The sequence below is a fragment of the Chaetura pelagica genome, unplaced genomic scaffold, assembly GCF_000747805.2.
Source record: "Chaetura pelagica isolate M959 unplaced genomic scaffold, ChaPel_1.0 scaffold153, whole genome shotgun sequence".
Lineage (NCBI taxonomy): Eukaryota > Metazoa > Chordata > Aves > Apodiformes > Apodidae > Chaetura > Chaetura pelagica.
The window spans coordinates 1,628,217-1,645,350 of NW_009952707.1; the positions used below are offsets into that span (position 1 = coordinate 1,628,217).

General features: G+C 37.3%; 1 protein-coding gene across 1 annotated transcript; it reads left to right on the forward strand.

Annotated features, from left to right (window-relative positions):
- Positions 1-4,546: 4,546 nt before the first annotated feature.
- Positions 4,547-14,119, forward strand: LYVE1 (lymphatic vessel endothelial hyaluronan receptor 1). Its single transcript, XM_009994242.1, has 6 exons — positions 4,547-4,628; positions 7,715-7,874; positions 7,981-8,120; positions 10,607-10,906; positions 11,674-11,752; positions 13,936-14,119. The coding sequence occupies exons 1-6, from the start codon at positions 4,547-4,549 to the stop codon at positions 14,117-14,119; spliced, it is 945 nt and encodes a 314-aa protein (XP_009992544.1).
- Positions 14,120-17,134: the final 3,015 nt, after the last annotated feature.

Genomic DNA, 17,134 nt, shown 5'->3' on the forward strand with positions numbered 1-17,134 from the left:
TATAGGCTTGAATCTAATGACAATATCAAAATCAGTGTGACATTTGATTGCACTCGTGTCTTGCATTCTTCTGGCATTTTCTGACTGCTTAACAGGTCTGTTCACCAACTGAAGGATATATATGTTATAAAGTCCTGTAATGTTAGTTCAGATGCAGTTAGAGTTGTCTTGTTTTCTTTTGGTATAAACACTGAACCTCAAGCTAAGTATGAAAGAAAACAAGTTTCTAACTCAGTCATAAATTTAATGCACAGTTCTGGCACTAGTAACAAATATCCTGCTGGTGAATTTTGTTTGTTTCATCTTTAGCCACATGTTTCTTAAGAGACATTTATATGGAGAAAGAAAAGAAGGTCTGATATTTTCAACTACCACTTTTGGAGGGGGGTTGTTGGTTTTTTTTGGGGGGGTATGTATAAGCAGCTGGGAAGTTTTGGGGTTTTTTATTTTAAAGTATATACTGTTGAAGAATAGTGTGCTTAAGGAAGTTCAAAAAGGATCATGGGAAAGTGTCATTTGGTCTAAAATTGTAATTGGTAAAGAATAAGAAGAAGGTTTCTTGCAAATTACTTAGTATCTGGCTCAGTTAGAATTTCTAACTATGAAGAAATACTGTGACATTTCATGTACTTTCAGTATTTGAAGAAACTTGTCAGTTGCTCTTTGAATAGTTCTTTATTAAAATCAGCTTTAACTTAATATTCTTTAAAAATCGCATTGATAACTTAATAAGGCAATAAAAATTAAGGTAAATAAGCCTGAAGGTTCAGAACCGTCTATGCCAAAAATTATGGCACATACTTGATTATGTGATTGTGGAAATGTTGGGCTGCACTGAGGAAAAATAATCAACAAGGCCAATAACAAAATTAATTCACTTATTTACATCTGCAGTGATGTGCGTTCAACACCTTAGTTTTACATGTAGAAAGTTATTGATACCACTAGGACTCTTGAACTGCTTAATGTTAAGCAAGTGCTAAGGCTTTTTGGTGGATAAGGTCTCCATCCTCTTTAGAAATTCAGCACACTGGCTTTTTGTGGACCTAGTGCACAAGGCCAGATTTCTGTACGTAGCTATACTGATCTGAACTGAACTACTTGCATGTCTAAGTCAAATATAACTTAGCCACAAAATTATTAATTGTTGTGGAGAATGGACTGAAAGAGGCAAGAGATTTTAATAGGAATTAAAAGATGAAGATAAAGTTTATTTCTTAAAGAACTGCTGTTCTTTTTCTAACCACTTTGAGCAAACTGTCCACTAAAAATAATGGACCACAATGACTAACAGCACATTAAATATTTCTACTTATATTTTTCAGTTAGTTAATGAAGACACATTTTTTTAATAGGAAATTAGATTGAGCTCAGAAATTATTCTAAATATAATTTTACATGTTGGATATTAGTTTGCTTTATCTGGAAAAAAAAACCTCAACCTCTTCTGTGTTCAAATATCACATCAGATAACAAGAAATAGATTAATTATTTATGCTATTAGCACTGAAATAGTTTTCTTGAGGTGCAATATTTATTTTTCTGCTTTAACAAGACACGTTTAGTGTTTCTCCTGCACAGCACAGATGTTTTCAGTAAAATGGAATTTTAAAAGGGCACTATTTTTGTGTATCATATTTAAATTTGTAATATTGTAAGATTTTGCACAAGTGTGCTGGTATTGTACTGTATAGTATCACATACTTGAGTTTTGAAATAAAACTATGGTTTCAAAGTCCTCAATGTTGCTATCTTAAGGGTTGGTTGTTTTTTCATATATGCTCTCACTGCATATTAATGGCTCTGTTCCTATGAAATTCATGCTGCCTTGTCCATACTGCATAACATAGTGCCATGGTACATATACCAAAGGTCTTGTTCCTAGTCTTTCAGTTTTTCAGGAAAATTATGTAAACGAAGCAAGCAAACTCCTGTTTCAGTAAAGAAAATGTTGGTAAACAGGGTCATCCCTGTCATACCCTAGACACATGAGAGAGGAAATTGAAATATCCTGGAGAGCGTTTAACTCCTGCTTCAGAGGGGGCTGACTCTCACTGAGGAGGTTGAACACGGAGAGCCACAAGGGAGACCTATAACCAAAGGAGACTAAGTGAAAGGTTAGGATTCTTTATTTGCTTTGTGTTCTTGTAGGCTTGGGAAGTCTGGGAAGCCTGGGCTTTGTGGAAAACTGAACTGTCAGACCAATGGGAAGGTGAAAACACTCAATTTCCACAAAGAACAGAAATTTCACTTCTGGATCTCTTGATGGTCTGTGAAAAACTTCAGGATAACAACAACCTTGAAGGGAATGACTGTTACCAGGAAAAGACCCTGATATTTCTGTTTTCCACATGAACAGTTGTTTTTTTTAAACTTGTTTCCTCTCCTGTTGTTCAGGCTTCAAGGCTCCTTTAGAAATTATTGTAGATAACAGTTAACCATGTGATGGAACTTACATATTTATGTGCTATTACAAAGGTGTTTATCTCACTTTTCTAGTTAAAAATTCTACTAAACATCAATAAAGTGAAGTTTGACTAAAGGAACTTTGCCACAATGAGGATAATAAGCACAAAATGTTAAAATTTGGAAGAACAATTAGCATGCAATTTTGAAATGTCTTTCTTCAGAAACCCAACTTTTGGTTAGTTTACATGGTAGGAAATAATGTAGCAGTTGAAGGTAAGCACAAAGATGGTAAGATTTTGTTTAATGTGCTTGGTGCTTTACAGCTGCAGTCTACTAGTTCATGAGAGCTCCAGAGTCACTTAGTTTCTGCTACTACATTGTGAATGTAAGAGAATCCACTTAGCACTTGCTTCCGTGAGAGTAAGTCCAATTACAGTATCTCAGATTGCCATCACTTTGTAGAGGCAGGTATCAACAGCACAACAAAGGATTGAATAGAAATTCGAGCAAGAAATTTGTCCTAAGATCTCATGGAGCTTTACCAACATTCAGTTCCAAACCACAGGACAAACACAACCTGAGTTTCATTTCTTTATTGCTAATGGAGACATCATTAACCACATCATTCTCCACTCATCCCCAGATGCCTGTCTATGGTATAATATACCCAAAACCATATTATATGTTGTTGTAAGAGATGGCCCGGATAAAAGTGAATAGTATTTTAATATATTAAGTGGGAACTTTCTACAATGCAAAACATAGTTTAAAGAGGTAGGTACTGTTACACTTGTGTATACACGACCTTGAACACAGCCTGGGGATGTAGGTTACCTAAAGTTTTACTGAATCACAAACTGAACATGATGTAACAAATGAATCCTGTTGCAATAAAAAGGTTCATACCATTCTGAATTGTATAAGCAGGTAAAATAGTTTATTAATCAGTACTTGACACATAGCCAGGCTTCAGCTAGAGAGAAAGAGTGAACAAAATGAGGTTTCTTAACTGGAAGAAAAGTAGGAGTAGAGGCATAAGCCTTTAAATGCGTAAGATTGTTGCAAAATGTAAGGGAATAAGCGATTTTCCTTGTCCATTTCCAGCAGGAAAAGAACTGATAGGTTTACACCACAGTATGGGCAAATCAGTTTAGAGTAGGGAAAACTTTTTAACAGTAAAAGGCAGTGAAGCACTGGAATAGAGCATTTGAGGAAATGTTAGGAATTTGTCACTGGAAGTCTTTAGGAGCAGGTTAGACTAACATCTGTCAGGAACAACATAAATACAGCTGATTCTACTGACAGTAAGAGGAACTAGCTGATCTCTTGAACTCCATTTCTGCTCTGTATTTGTTGGAATCTGCAAAAAAAAATAGTTTCTTTGCTAAGACTTCCTGGAGTTTTTTAAGTTATAGCTGTGAGGATCATCTGCGTTTTGAATCAGTCTGTTGGAATCACTGTTGGAACTTCACAAAAGGCAGCAGTGAAGGGACAAGCTCCCATCTCTGTCCCTACGGTCTCACAAGGAATCTCATTTATGGCAGTGTATCTCCAAATATGTTAAAAACAAAGTATTTTATAATCTCTGTGTTCTGGGACCTATTTTTGCATTGGACGTCTAAGGCAAAAGAAGGTAAAAGGACTACATCAAGACACAGAGAATAGTGGGGAATCTATGCACTTCCAATTCCAAAAGAAAAACCCTGCCTGTCATGCTATGATGCAATAGAGAATTTATTTACCAGATGAACAGACAAGCAAGGAGCTGTTAATCAGTAAATCAGGAAAAAATAGCAAAAGAAAGAGATTCAAAGTGTTTACTGACTTAGCAGTCTTAACAGTCTTATCTCCCTTCCTCAGCTGTGTTTTCTGAGTCAGCAGTAGTTAAATTTTCCAGCAAACCCTACATGAAAGAAAGTGTAAAGGGTGATTAGGGATTTCCAGTTGGTGACCTCACTTTTGAGTGGGACAGTCAACACATTTTCTCTGACATTCTTTCTATGAAGCAGTGCAGTGGCAGCTGAAGTTGCTTTCAAGAAGTCACTTCAAAAGCGGTCTGACAGGATCCAATACCTTAACTTTTCCTAGCACAGGAGATAAATCACCTTGAATTTAGTTATTTTCTGAGTTGGGGAAAATGGCAACTTATTCTGGAGTTACCTCAGCAGTGGTTCTCATCTGGTTTATGACATTCATGGCTCAAAATCACTTTATAACAGGTATGTAAAGTTCTACTTTTTAAAGTTTACTGGTAGAACAGTGAAGTACTTGAAGCGACTAGTTGAAGTAAATTACTTGAAAAAAGTAGCTAAATTTTAAAGGAAAAATGAGGAGGGAGTGGATGTAAATGTGTTTCTCACATAGGGAAGAATCCAGTGCACTGAAAAGTACTCTAGCATATAGAGGAACTCTTTAATTGTTAGTCTAATTGCATTATTGTCCAAATGCTGTAGCATTATTGTCTAAATGCTGTAGAACTGTTTGAAGATATTGCATTTAGGATTAAGTTCATATCTATTGAAATGAGATTTTATTTTGCACTGTTTAAAATACCACAGCAAGCAGTTTTGTAAAATCCTCCAAGAGTGGAATATGCATGAAACCAGCTGTATGCACCTGTAATAAAATGCTATCTTTAATGCAAAGGGGTTTGCTCTGATTTGGCAATACCCTGGTGCTGCCTTTATTTTCAACACTGAAGGAGATGTGTGGCAGGGATCTTGCAGTTAATCTCCAGGACTGTCTCCAGTTAATACAGTGCAGAAGTTCCTATTTTATATAAAATATTTGTTTGAAAAAAAAACACCATTGGGAATTGCTAATATCAGCTTTATCACAGAGTTTTTAGATAACTGTCCTCCCTCAAACATTACTATAGGAACCTATTTTTTTCAGTCAGGGTCATCTAATACCCCTTTATTCTATATGCTAGTGAAATTTTAATGTCTTTTTCGAATTCCATAATCAACTGGACACAGCCTATTCTAACTGCAGTAGTTACTAGGATATCTGCAGATACTCATGTACAACAGATGCCTCACTGTAATTTGTAAGGAATAAATGCATGTTCTTGCTATGTAAAAAAATATGCACCATTGTTGCAGACAATTGATTTTATCTACTGAAAGGCTTCTGAAGGAAACCTGGGCTGAGTTAATTAGATGCTCAACTCCAGTTGACCACTGTGGTCCTATTCAGGCACTGTGGGACTGTGTCCTGGTTGGTGAGGGCACTGTCCTAGCCTGTGCAGCTGTCACCCTCAGCTCCTGGCTCCTCTTTTCTTGTGGAACATCCTCATTCTTGCTGCTCCCTGACATCAGCAGCCACAAAATACTCTCTCTAATAAATCAGAGTGAAGGCTTGGAGCAAGGCAAAGAGACAGAAACAACAGCTTCCCTAAAAGAGCAACAAAACTAATGCACAATAAAGCCAATACCCATAGCTTACCAAAATGGAACCACTTTCTTCCTGTCCAGTGACAACTTTGTTTTGTGAGATTCTTCTGCTTAGGTCTTCCCACCTTTCTCAGTAAAACAGATTTCTCATACATGACCCAGCTACTGAGGAAAATGTCCCATTATTAGTTGGTGAACTAAACAGAGCAAAGCTTAAAGTACTATGTGCAGCCTGTGGACCAAAAAGGGTAATGTGCTTCTAAAGGATTAGTCTGTCTCCTGTACAAACTCAAGTCATCTTTAGAACAGAATTCAGAAGTGATTTGAGAAGCGATGAAGAGACCTGAAGAGGCTACTGTTCTCTTTCTGGATTTCTTCCTTACCCTGTAAAACCATCTGGAATTTAGATTGAAGCTGTTAACTCTTCCAAAAAGTTTCTTTTACTTCTCTGTTTTGTTTTTAAAGGATTAGTGAATTCTAAGGTACAACTTTGGTCCATATCCTACAGTCACTTTTCTCATTATTTTTTTATCCCACAATTCCCATGTAAAAATATTTGGCCTACAACTGAATGATGAAAGACTATAACAGTTTATAAGTTGCCTAAGGTTTCAGGAAGTTCCATTCAGTCAGCTGCTCAGCTTTATTTGAAATAGGTAATGTTGGTCATCAAGAAACTTTCATTCTCAAGACTACACTTTTTAAAGTTGTATTAGTTCAAATCTAAATACAGGAAAAAAATTGATTAAGTAAGAAATAAGAGTGACCTCTGAGTGTAAAAAGAAGTACAGGGAAAAAGAAATTAGGCGTGAACCTTAGAGGAGGAATAGGGTCTTGGAAATTTATAAATAGGAACTGTAGGATGTGCCTCAGCAGCTGAGACAGGGGGTTATTCAGGAAACCAGAAATGAGCCTCAAGAGGACCGTGGGAGTTGCCTGTTAGCAAAAGGGAATCAAGAAAACTTAACACTGGAGCACCTGAACAGAAGTACTTAGGCCAGCTGCCTCACTTCTCATACTCGAAGGCCCTTGAAACCTACACATAGACCTTCACTGAGCCACAGGGCTTCTCTGCACCCTCCTCCAATATGTTTGAGCTGGTCTTACTTTCAAGTTAGGGCTGGATGCAACCACAACTGGCTATGAGAACTGCTCAAGTGGTCAGTGGCTCACCTGTGTGACTGAGTCTACATGATACCAGGAAGTGTCCTTGGGAGGTCACAGCTGAGATAGATCTACCTAATTCAGTGATTGCTCTACCAAATATTTAGGTCCAATTAAACTAAATGAAGGACATATCTTCTATCAGAAGCCATTTTCAACTCTGCCACATCCAGCAGAAGCAGGAGTGAGAAGCCAGCCTTTCTTTTGGCACTTCACACAAGCTTAGTAATCTTTTTAGCCCCTTCTTATCCTGGGAGTGGCTTGGCTCCTAGTTGTCTTTTCATTCATACAATTCTATCTAACCTCTGTTGTGAAGAAGCATCTTTTCTTATTAATATTTTAATTATGTGGAAAATTATGTAAAATACATATGATAGAACTAATTTTGGTAAGAGTCGTGTACTGACAGATTCAGTGCCTCAGTGCAATTGTTAGTTGAATCATTTTAATTTAGAAAAAAGGAAAAAACCTGATTATTCTTCCCATTTTGCATAAGTATGACAAATAAGAACGTCTTCAGTAAGAAACTGACACCAGGTAATGACTCAAATGCCAACTGTATATGCATTTAGTTTATTTTACCTCTATTTTTAAAGTATGTCTTTTTGCTAGGAGTTAGTTTTCTGCTATCCTAGCTAGAAATTTTCAACTATGTTCAATTCAGTTGAACAGGATGTTAAATTCTTCATGATGAATAAATGTTAATATTCAAATACTAACCTTGAATATTTATATCTAAATTACAGGTTCCACTCTTTCACCTTGCAGAATTACAGGTGTAGGAATTTATCTTGAGGAGAAAGTTAATTTCTCAGAAGCAAGTAATGCATGTAATCAACTGAATCTACAATTGGCAAATAAAGACCAAGTTGAAAAGGCTTTGAAACATGGCTTTGAAACATGCAGGTATATGATATCAGTTAGTGTCTTATTATCTTTAGTGAATGCCTTTACATACTTCTGAGGCTGGTGATAAATCTAATATTAAAAGGACTGATGCCTTTTATTGTAGCTATGGATGGGTGAAAGATGGATTTGTTGTTATTCCTCGGATAACATCCAACAAGAAATGTGGTAAGGGCAACGTTGGACTAGTGCAATGGTATGCTGAACACTTTAAAACATTCAAAGTTTATTGCTTCAATTCCTCAGGTATGTAAGCATGACAACTACATTTTTTGTGTTTTGGTTTGGTTTTAATTGTGATTTATCTGATGAAAAAATCATAGCAAGTGAGTGAGTTCTTACAATTTGTTGGCCCTTTCCCTCCCTGATCCTAAATTTTGTCAAGCTGTATTTGGTTCTGTAGGGGAAAGAAGCTTCCAAGAAGTACAAAAGGTTAATCTAAATTAATAATTTGATGTTGCCATGAAAGCTCTTGAAGAAGAGCTGCTTTTACCATTTTTTAATTTTGACACAAGGCTCTTAATATGTTTTTATTATTTATGCACATTCATTTGAAAAACACTAATCAAATCTTTACCCAGAGTGTGTCTGTGCTGTGTGTTTTCTTGCAAAAAGACCAAGGGTGGGGTACTTCAGGAAAAGCTTAATGTTTTTTGACAAAAGGAAATGTATCAAAACTAAAATTAAAATATAAGCTAGAATAGCTGGGAGACCAAAAAATTAGCTAGGTTCCCAATTTATTATCAGTAAAATCAAACAGCTTCTTCTAATGTGCATCATCCTATATGTGAAAAGAACTTCCCTTCCTTCATTCCTGACTGTTTATTCCCAGATTGAAGATGCAACAGTGGAAATTTGACCTTGATAGAAGTTAGACCTTCTCAGCACAATAGATCAGTATTGTTTCTTCATGACTTCTGTGGTATTAACCAAAAATAAGTTTTTAACTAGACATATTGTGATTCTGCTTGTGTCCCATATCTATGGTTATTATGTAACAACTATCCCAATAATGAGACCATACACAGGATCAACAAATTGTTTCTGTTCAGTCCCTAGATCTTGCAAATGAGTTTTAGATAACAAGAGCAAAAGATTATGTGCAAAACCCTAAATTTTTTCAGAAAAGATGTGTGAAGAAGGGTTGGAAAGAGCAGGTGAAACATGGATATGCCCACATGAAGATACAAAGTCCTAAAACTACATCTGGTGACTGTGAACATTGGAGTTTATTAAAGACTGATGATAAAGCTGTTAGGGAGAACGCCAGGCCTTCCTGAGCTATTTTAGTGAAGAGAGCAGATAATATAAGTCATTGGCTTACAAAGTCTCTGACTGCTGATAAGAAAGTGCTGCAGAGAGATAGCACCATTAAAAACTGACTTATTACCTAATCAGTGAAGTTTAAAATTACATGATTTGGTATCTTAATTTTTCTTCATAGTCCATAGCTTTTATTGATGAATGCATAGGGGAATTAGTAGTTGGGCATAATGCTCTAGCAGAAGCTGCTCCTACTGGTACTGTTATTTCTTCTGTTCCTACGCAACATGGTGTTTCAGTGCATGAAATATATGTCACATTTTGCATCAGAAATGTTGGGTAGTGCTAACAAGCTTCTTTAGCTGTAATTTTAAAAATTACATTGTTACAGTATGTGGAGAAAGTTAGGCTTCCTGTATGGCTAGTAAATAAAGGAATGTGCATTTTACATTAGGATTATTCTGCATTTCTTTATCTTAACTGCCAAACTGTTGCCTGTTCTAGGCGTTTCATACCCAAAATACTTGGCAGAAGCTTATTCTGTCAATTTTCTTTGTGCCAAAGAAATGCCAAAATCACTTGAAGGCTGTAGTGGAAAAAGTAAAAATCCCCTGCCATTTAGGTTTTATTCTGTGAATGTAACTGCGTCATCAGACTTCCTATGGGGATTCATTTGGACAACGGTACATACGTTGTTTCCCTGTTAGTTATGTTGTAAGTTGCTTGTTACTTTAGTGACATTTTTATAGCTTTACAGAATACAGATTTCACTAGAAAAAAAAGAATTTTCATATGAGTCTGATTCAGAGCTAAGCTTTTCCATTTACCTATAAAAGTCCACTTGCACCCACATTTTTATATAGACAACATTCACATCGTTAAAATTACTTAATTTCTGAGTATGCCTGAAGTTTCTTTCTTTCTAGCCCCCCTTAGAATCCTGTCATTTCTTTATCTCACACTGATGCCTGATTTACCTGAAAGATTTGTGGGCTACTTTTGTTTTCAGGAAATCCAAGTAGTGTTCCAAGTATCAACAGTGCACATATATGTTTTGAATATATACATAATATGATGGAAATATTTTTGAATACTGGATCTGCAGTTAAGTCTCCTGCTCTGCAAGAGGTCATAATTGTTTTTATAAATATTATCATGCTAAGTACTTTTCAGGAGGTACCTTGTCATTGGTATGCAATTATAAAATGAGTGCCACACTTGCTGGAAAAAGTGTTTAACTATGTGAATAATGATAAAAGGTGCATCATCTGGGTTGTAGCCACATATTTTAAATAGGCATGCCTGATTTGGGTAAGGCTTTTATGAAGCCTTATGAGGCTTCATAAACAAATGAATAAACAAATAATAATTCCCAGAGGGGAATGACTGAGGAACAATTTTGATGAACATGTGTGTACATCAAGTACAAAACTAACACAACTCTTATGTATTTCCTTTCCCTGCTTCAGATGTTCAGATTAATTCATGTAAACCAGATCCAACTACAACCATACTACCTTCATCAAGTGCACCAACGGACTTCACTGCTTCTTCAGGCTCTGATTTGACTGAGAACATCACAGCAGTGCCAAATGTGACCGAGTCAGAACAATTCTTGAAAAAGATAAAATTTCGTGTAATATGTGTCACAGAAACTGTAATACCAACAGAGGGGACAACTACAAAACTGCCGGAGGAATACTCACTGATTGACTCTCCTAACTACACTTCACGTGCTGCTTTTAAGAATGATGCCATTGCCTTTGGAGGTAAAGGCCATATATGGTAGCTATGTAATCAGAAGAGGTAGTTACATAGATATTGGTAGTGAAACTGTTTACTGCTGGTTTTGTTTGCTACTCCAGCATCCATTCTGATATAGCTGAACCTGGAGGCAGAATAAGAAAGTTAAGGTTTTGCAAAGCTTATACAGAAGAGGATTTTAGAATAATTTTAAAGTGGAAGTAAGATCTCATTTTATACTTTTTGATGGTATTTTAATATGAAATGGTGGAAGTTCATTCTGGTTTATGTGACTTGGGGTAAATATATTTCTGGAAAAGTCTTGACAAACACAACGTGCTCAGAGTAATGGAAAACTCAGCTGGCTCTTAAAAACAAAAGAAGTCAATAAAGTTTTAAGAATTGTTGTTCTCCAAATATGGAGGTGTTCTCAAGATAAAAGGCGTGATACTAATATATAGCAAGTGAAAAAACAGACTAAATATGAGGAGAATCATTCTAACTATAAGGATAATTAATCACAAATGTGTTCTCTAGGCAAGTTGTAAAAAACATCCAATAAGCAGATTAGACAAATATCTCCTAGGGATTGCCAAATCACTGTTTCAGTCTCTTGAAAAAAACAAACAAGAGTAACTAATCTTTTGAGATTCCTCTCTTCTTGAGTTGATGTGCATGTACTTCTTACCCTAGGCTGGTTTTAGAATAATCTGGATTTATGCTCATCAGCCTTTAGAAAGTCAGAATTAAGTTCATATAAAAACTCTATGCTTAACCTCACTTTTATCTCTAGGTATCCCCACTGCACTTCTTGTACTGGCAATCTTCTTCTTCATTATTTCAGTTGTTCTAGCAGTCTGCTATGTCAAAAAGTAAGTTTACCTTTTTTTTTTTTCTTTTTTTTTCTCTGACTGAGTTAGCTCCTAGAGCTCAAGCAGTGAATATTTTAGATAAGTAGCTAAAGAGCAAAGAAGTAATGATAGTGACATAACAGTGTAGCACAAAGAAGAAAACCATAAACCCTGTTGTTATGTGGATAGTCTGTCATTGCTGTTGACATTTCCTGGTTGAGAAAAGGAACCAAAGACAAATATTACCTATTTTTTAATAGCTGGTCATGCCTAGTGTGAAACATTTCCACATGTGCCAAAATAGCAACACTGAAGTGTGCATCTGAAGTTCCCACTGACTGGAAAAGGCGAAACGTAACCCCTGATTTCAAAAGGGGGAAAAAAGAAAGACCCAGAGAACTACAGAGCAGTCAGGCTCATCTCTGTACCCAGCAAGACTTCAGAGCAGATCCTCCTAGAAACTATGCTAAGGTACATGGTTAGTAAGGAGGTGATTGGTGATAGCCAACATGGCTTCACTAGGGGCAAATCCTGCCTGACATTTGGTGGCCTCCTACAATGGGGTTATGAAGTTGGTGGATAAGGGAAGAGCAGCAGTTATCATCTACCTGGGCTTGTACAAAGCATTTGGCACTTTTCTGCATGACATCCTTGTCTCTAAATTGGAAAAACATGGACTTGACAGATGGACCACTTGGTGGATAAGGAATTGGCTGGATGGTCATACTCAAAAGAGTTGCAGTCAACAGCTTGATGTCCAGAGGGAGATCAGTGATGAGTGGCATTACTGGGAATTGGTACTGGGACCAGTGCTGTTTAACATCCTTGTTGGTGACATAGATGGTGGGTTTGAGTGCACCCTCAGCAAGTTTGCTGATGACACCAAGCTGTGTGGTGTGGTCGACATGCTGGAGGGAAAGGATGCCGTCCAGAGGGCCTCAACAGGCTTGAGAGATGGGCCTATGCCAACCTCATGAAGTCCAACAAGGGCACGTGCAAGGTCCTGCACATGACCTGGGCAATCCCAAGCACAAATACAGGCTGGGCAGAGAATGGATTGAGAACAACCCTGAGGAAAATGACTTGGGGGCACTGGTGGACAAAAAACTCAACATGAGCTGGCAATGTGCATTTGCAGCCCAGAAAGCCAACTGTGTCCTGGGCTGCATCAAAAGAAGCATGACCAGCAAGTCAAGGGTGGTGATTCTCCCCCTTTACTCGTCTCTCTTGAGACCCCACCCAGGAGTACTGTGTCCAGCTCCAGAACTCCCAGTGCAAGAAGGACATGGAGCTGTTGAAGCGAGTCCAGAGGAGGGCCACAAAGATGATCAGAGAGCTGGAGCACCTCTCCTGTGAAGAGAGACAGAGAGACTTGGTTGTTCAACCTGGAGAAGAAAAGGCTCCAGGGAGCCTTCCAATACCAGCAGGGGGTCTACAGGAAAGCTGGGGAGGGACTTTTTGCAAGGACTTGTAGATACAGGATGAGGAGGAACCATTTCAAACTGACTTAGATTTGATTTAGGAAAAAATTATTTAGTGTGAGGGTGGTGAGACACTGAACAGGTTGCCCAGGGAAGCTGTGGAAGCCCCATCCCTGGAAGTGTTAAAGAGCAGGTTGGATGGGGCTTGGAGCAACCTCATCTAGTGGGAGGTGTCCCTGCCCATGCAGGGGGGTTGGAACTACATGGTCTTTAAGGTCCCTTCCAACCCAAGCCATTCTTGTGATTCTATGATCTGTTTGCATATAAGCCTGTTTCTGCAGTTTTATTCTTGTTTCATTCTATGTCAGATTCAAGGTAAACATTTTAATTCTTGGACTATGATTTTCTTTTTTTTTTTTTTTAAAAAAAAAGATAATTGTTGAGCTCATTTGTCATGCATGAAGATCTTCAACACACTGCATCATTAAATCATTTCAAAGAGCTGAGTAGATTTCTCACATCCTGGCCCAAATAGCTCTATTGTTATGTAGCATGAATCCTGAATATATATTATCTATTTAAAAAAACATAATACCAAAACATTTTTTTAAAAGCACACTGCTTGAAAATGCACAGTGCTTTAGGCCTGCCACCATCCTCTGTGAGACTTTTGCTTGAGTTTGGCAAAGAAAGTTCATTCTATATACTTTTAACTTTATTTCTTGAGTGATGCTACCCAGCTGCGTCAGTTTTTCCTTTACTATCCTATTTTTCTGTTTAAAGGTACAAGAAAACCTTCCCATTTTCAAACAAGAATCAGCAAAAAGAAATGGTTGAAACTACTGCTCTCAAAGAGGCCAAGTCAAATGATAAAACACCCGAGAAGGAAACAAATAATGGAAAAAATTTAGAAGAGTCTAAACCCAAGCTGGAGACCACAGTAAAATGTCTAGAAGCAGAAGTTTAAGGGGAAGAATGTACATTTCTTGGTAGAAATAAAATAAAACACACAGAACGTAGCAATGCTTTTAAACATGGGTGATTGTAAATACTCATGAGTGAATATTTTCTCTAGCTTAATATACAAAAACATGGGTTTTTAATCATTACATCTTTAGTTATAAATGCTTTTGCAAAAGAACATGGTATCTTATTTACTTGAAATAAATAGGAAATCCCTATTACTGCTCATTTTTCACTTTTAATAAATAAGTACTTAGGAATATGCTATTAATGATTTGCTGCGTGTTAATTATTTGCACGGAATTCAGATCAATATATAAAGAAAAGAGATTTTTTATCTGTCTGGAAGCTGTCTGCTAACTTAAGGTCTAAAACAAAATGATGATACTGTAGCTCTTCCTCGTGTAAATTAGCTTATTTCCATGAAGTAGCTCTATACTGTTTTTGAAAAGTCTGTTTACAAACAGAAGAAATAAATGTGTTTACAAGTGAATAAAAAAAAATTAAAGCATCAACTCACTGTCATTCAAATACCCAAGTAAGGGTACAAAGATGCTGATGTTTATATATATATATAACTTTCTTAGATATCTTAATCATATAATAATTTACTGTTTTATTTATTAAAACCTGTATCATTCTTCTGTATCAGATATTTGACAGGGGAAAAAACCACCTTGAACTGGATCTCAACAGTTCCATGTTGTGTATATTTAAGTGTGGCTTTCATAATTAAAATCTCAAGTGCTTTGGGATGGTTATAATACTTCGTAAAAAAATAAAGTATGGTAGATATCTTTGTCTGGACAACTTATTCTCATTAAAACAATCTCACAGTAAAAAGAGCTCCTATAACCTTACTGTTACAGAAGTAATTAGTTGTTATAAAAGAACAACATTAGCAATTTTTAAAACACTTCCTGAATAAATGGTTGGGATTATTTATTTTTACATGTGAAGAAGGTTATTACGGCAAAGAAGGTTTCTTTTGAGATCAAATAGCTTGAAAAATATAGTCTTAAATAAAGTAGCAATATAACTGCTCACCTATCCTGTGCTTTCTACAGTGTAGGGTACTGGGTTACAAACTTTGATGGTTTTGATTCCCCGAAACTTAAAAATTGCCCAGTGGTTATATATTGCTCTAGATTGTAAGCTACAGTGTATAGCTAACAGCATACTTAGAGACTCCCTGTGGTCTTGTTTTTTTCTTCCCTCTCTCTTTTAACTTTTTTTTTTTCTTTTTTTGATAGCTCAGAAATATTTCATGGCTCCAAGTATGGACTGTATTGATAGTCTTGTGACCCAGTACAGCTCTAAGCACTGCTGATTTCAGGTGTCCATCAACAGAATTTCAGCAGAAAAATGTGCAACTGAGGAAAGCACTAGATACAACCTTCCCGTTCAGTTAAGTAATTCCTCTCCTTGCAAAACACAGTAGTAATGCCATGTTCTCCTGGGAGCCTGACCTGGGAAGCACTCTATGCTGTGTGAGAAATGAGAATCAACAGCAGAAATCAGGCCACCAAGAAAGGCCACAGCACAGCCAACTCTGGTCCTGATGGTGTCAGAATAGCTAACAGGCTTAAGGACACTGGCAATGCTACTGGATTGCAGGTAACTTTGGATTTTTTTGTGACATTACAATTTCCCTTGTGCCTCTCTTTTAGAGATTAGAAATTACATGCTCCTCTACTTCCCCCTCCACCAAGAGATAATTATCTATCGCTTCTCTTACTCTCCTACTTACATTACCTCTGTTCCACAGGTATCAACTTTCTCCTCTCAGATTGTCTCATTCACACCTAAAATCTGAAACTTATTCTCCAGTTCCACTCCAACTGTAAGTTTGTTGCTTCTGTTTTAGATCTAAATAAGGGGTTTTTCTTCCCCTTGAAGTGTTTACTTTCTAAAAAATCTGTAGTAGCTGGTATAACAAGATATTGCCTTAAGCTATAAATGCCTTGGTTTATCCTGTACCTTAAAGACTCAGCTTTCATCTGCTCCTCATTACAGTCTCTGCCAACATTACAAAGGCTAAGAGAAACCCATTATACTGTTCTGTATGTAATGAAAGCTAGCTAATAAGTATTAATCAGCAAGTATTGTATTTGATTCTGTCTGTATATAACGAGTGCTACTCAATCACATTCTAATTAGAAAGTACAAAATGTTATCGCTCATTGCTTAATAGAACTGTAAGGGATGTACAAAGCAAACAGGAAACGTTTAAGTTCTAGACAGAAAGTGTCAAAAAAAAACCAACCTTAACTGGTAGTAGCAGAAACTTATCATAAATTCTCCATTGTTCCCAAGTTTTCTCAAGTGCTTTTTTTTTTTTTACAAGACATTCTCAACAGCTATGAAGTTACTTATGTTTCAGAAATTGCATTATGCTCAATTATCTTGGACAAATAATTAATTCCACCTAGCAGGAGGTCACAGTTTGTGTTAATCATCTGACAGTAACACTGCTCAGATTCCCACACTGAGGGTACAGATGTTTGCTGACCTTAGGCAAAAGGGGTGGTTGGCCTGCAGGAAATCCAGCGATGTTCCCAGTCCAGCCCAATCCAGTCTGGAACACAGGGGTGTCTTTATCGTGGGAAGTGCATGCGTCTATGTGTGAACAGAAGCAGGCAGGAAGGGGAAGTACTACTCCTTTTCTCCTCTTTAAATTAAAAAAAAACACACCAACCAATAAACAACTCTGGAAGTAAACCTTGAAGCATCAGGATGTGGATGACCTGGAGGATGTTCTAGGATTTCTGTTCCTAACTGACTGGCTATAATTTATGAGTGCTGGGGTATTTTTCTGTGAGAAGGTCACTGAGCACTGACCTTTGCCACAGGCATCCAATTCCCATATCCTCCTCCCCTCAGACCAGGACGCTCCCTTCCCCTCCACCCTGGCTGTGCCGGCAGGGCTGGGGAGGTGTTCTGCACCAGGGCCTGCGCTTGCCCCCGCCGAGGCAGGCACACAGACCGGCACACACACCTCCCCTCACACTGTGCTGCC

Excerpts from the sequence above, each read along its gene's own strand:
- LYVE1 (XM_009994242.1), top strand. The coding sequence starts at position 4,547 with ATGGCAACTTATTCTGGAGTTACCTCAGCAGTGGTTCTCATCTGGTTT. Across the intron at positions 4,629-7,714 it reads TCAAAATCACTTTATAACAG|GTTCCACTCTTTCACCTTGC; the intron begins GTATGTAAAGTT and ends TCTAAATTACAG. Across the intron at positions 8,121-10,606 it reads TTATTGCTTCAATTCCTCAG|ATGTTCAGATTAATTCATGT; the intron begins GTATGTAAGCAT and ends TCCCTGCTTCAG.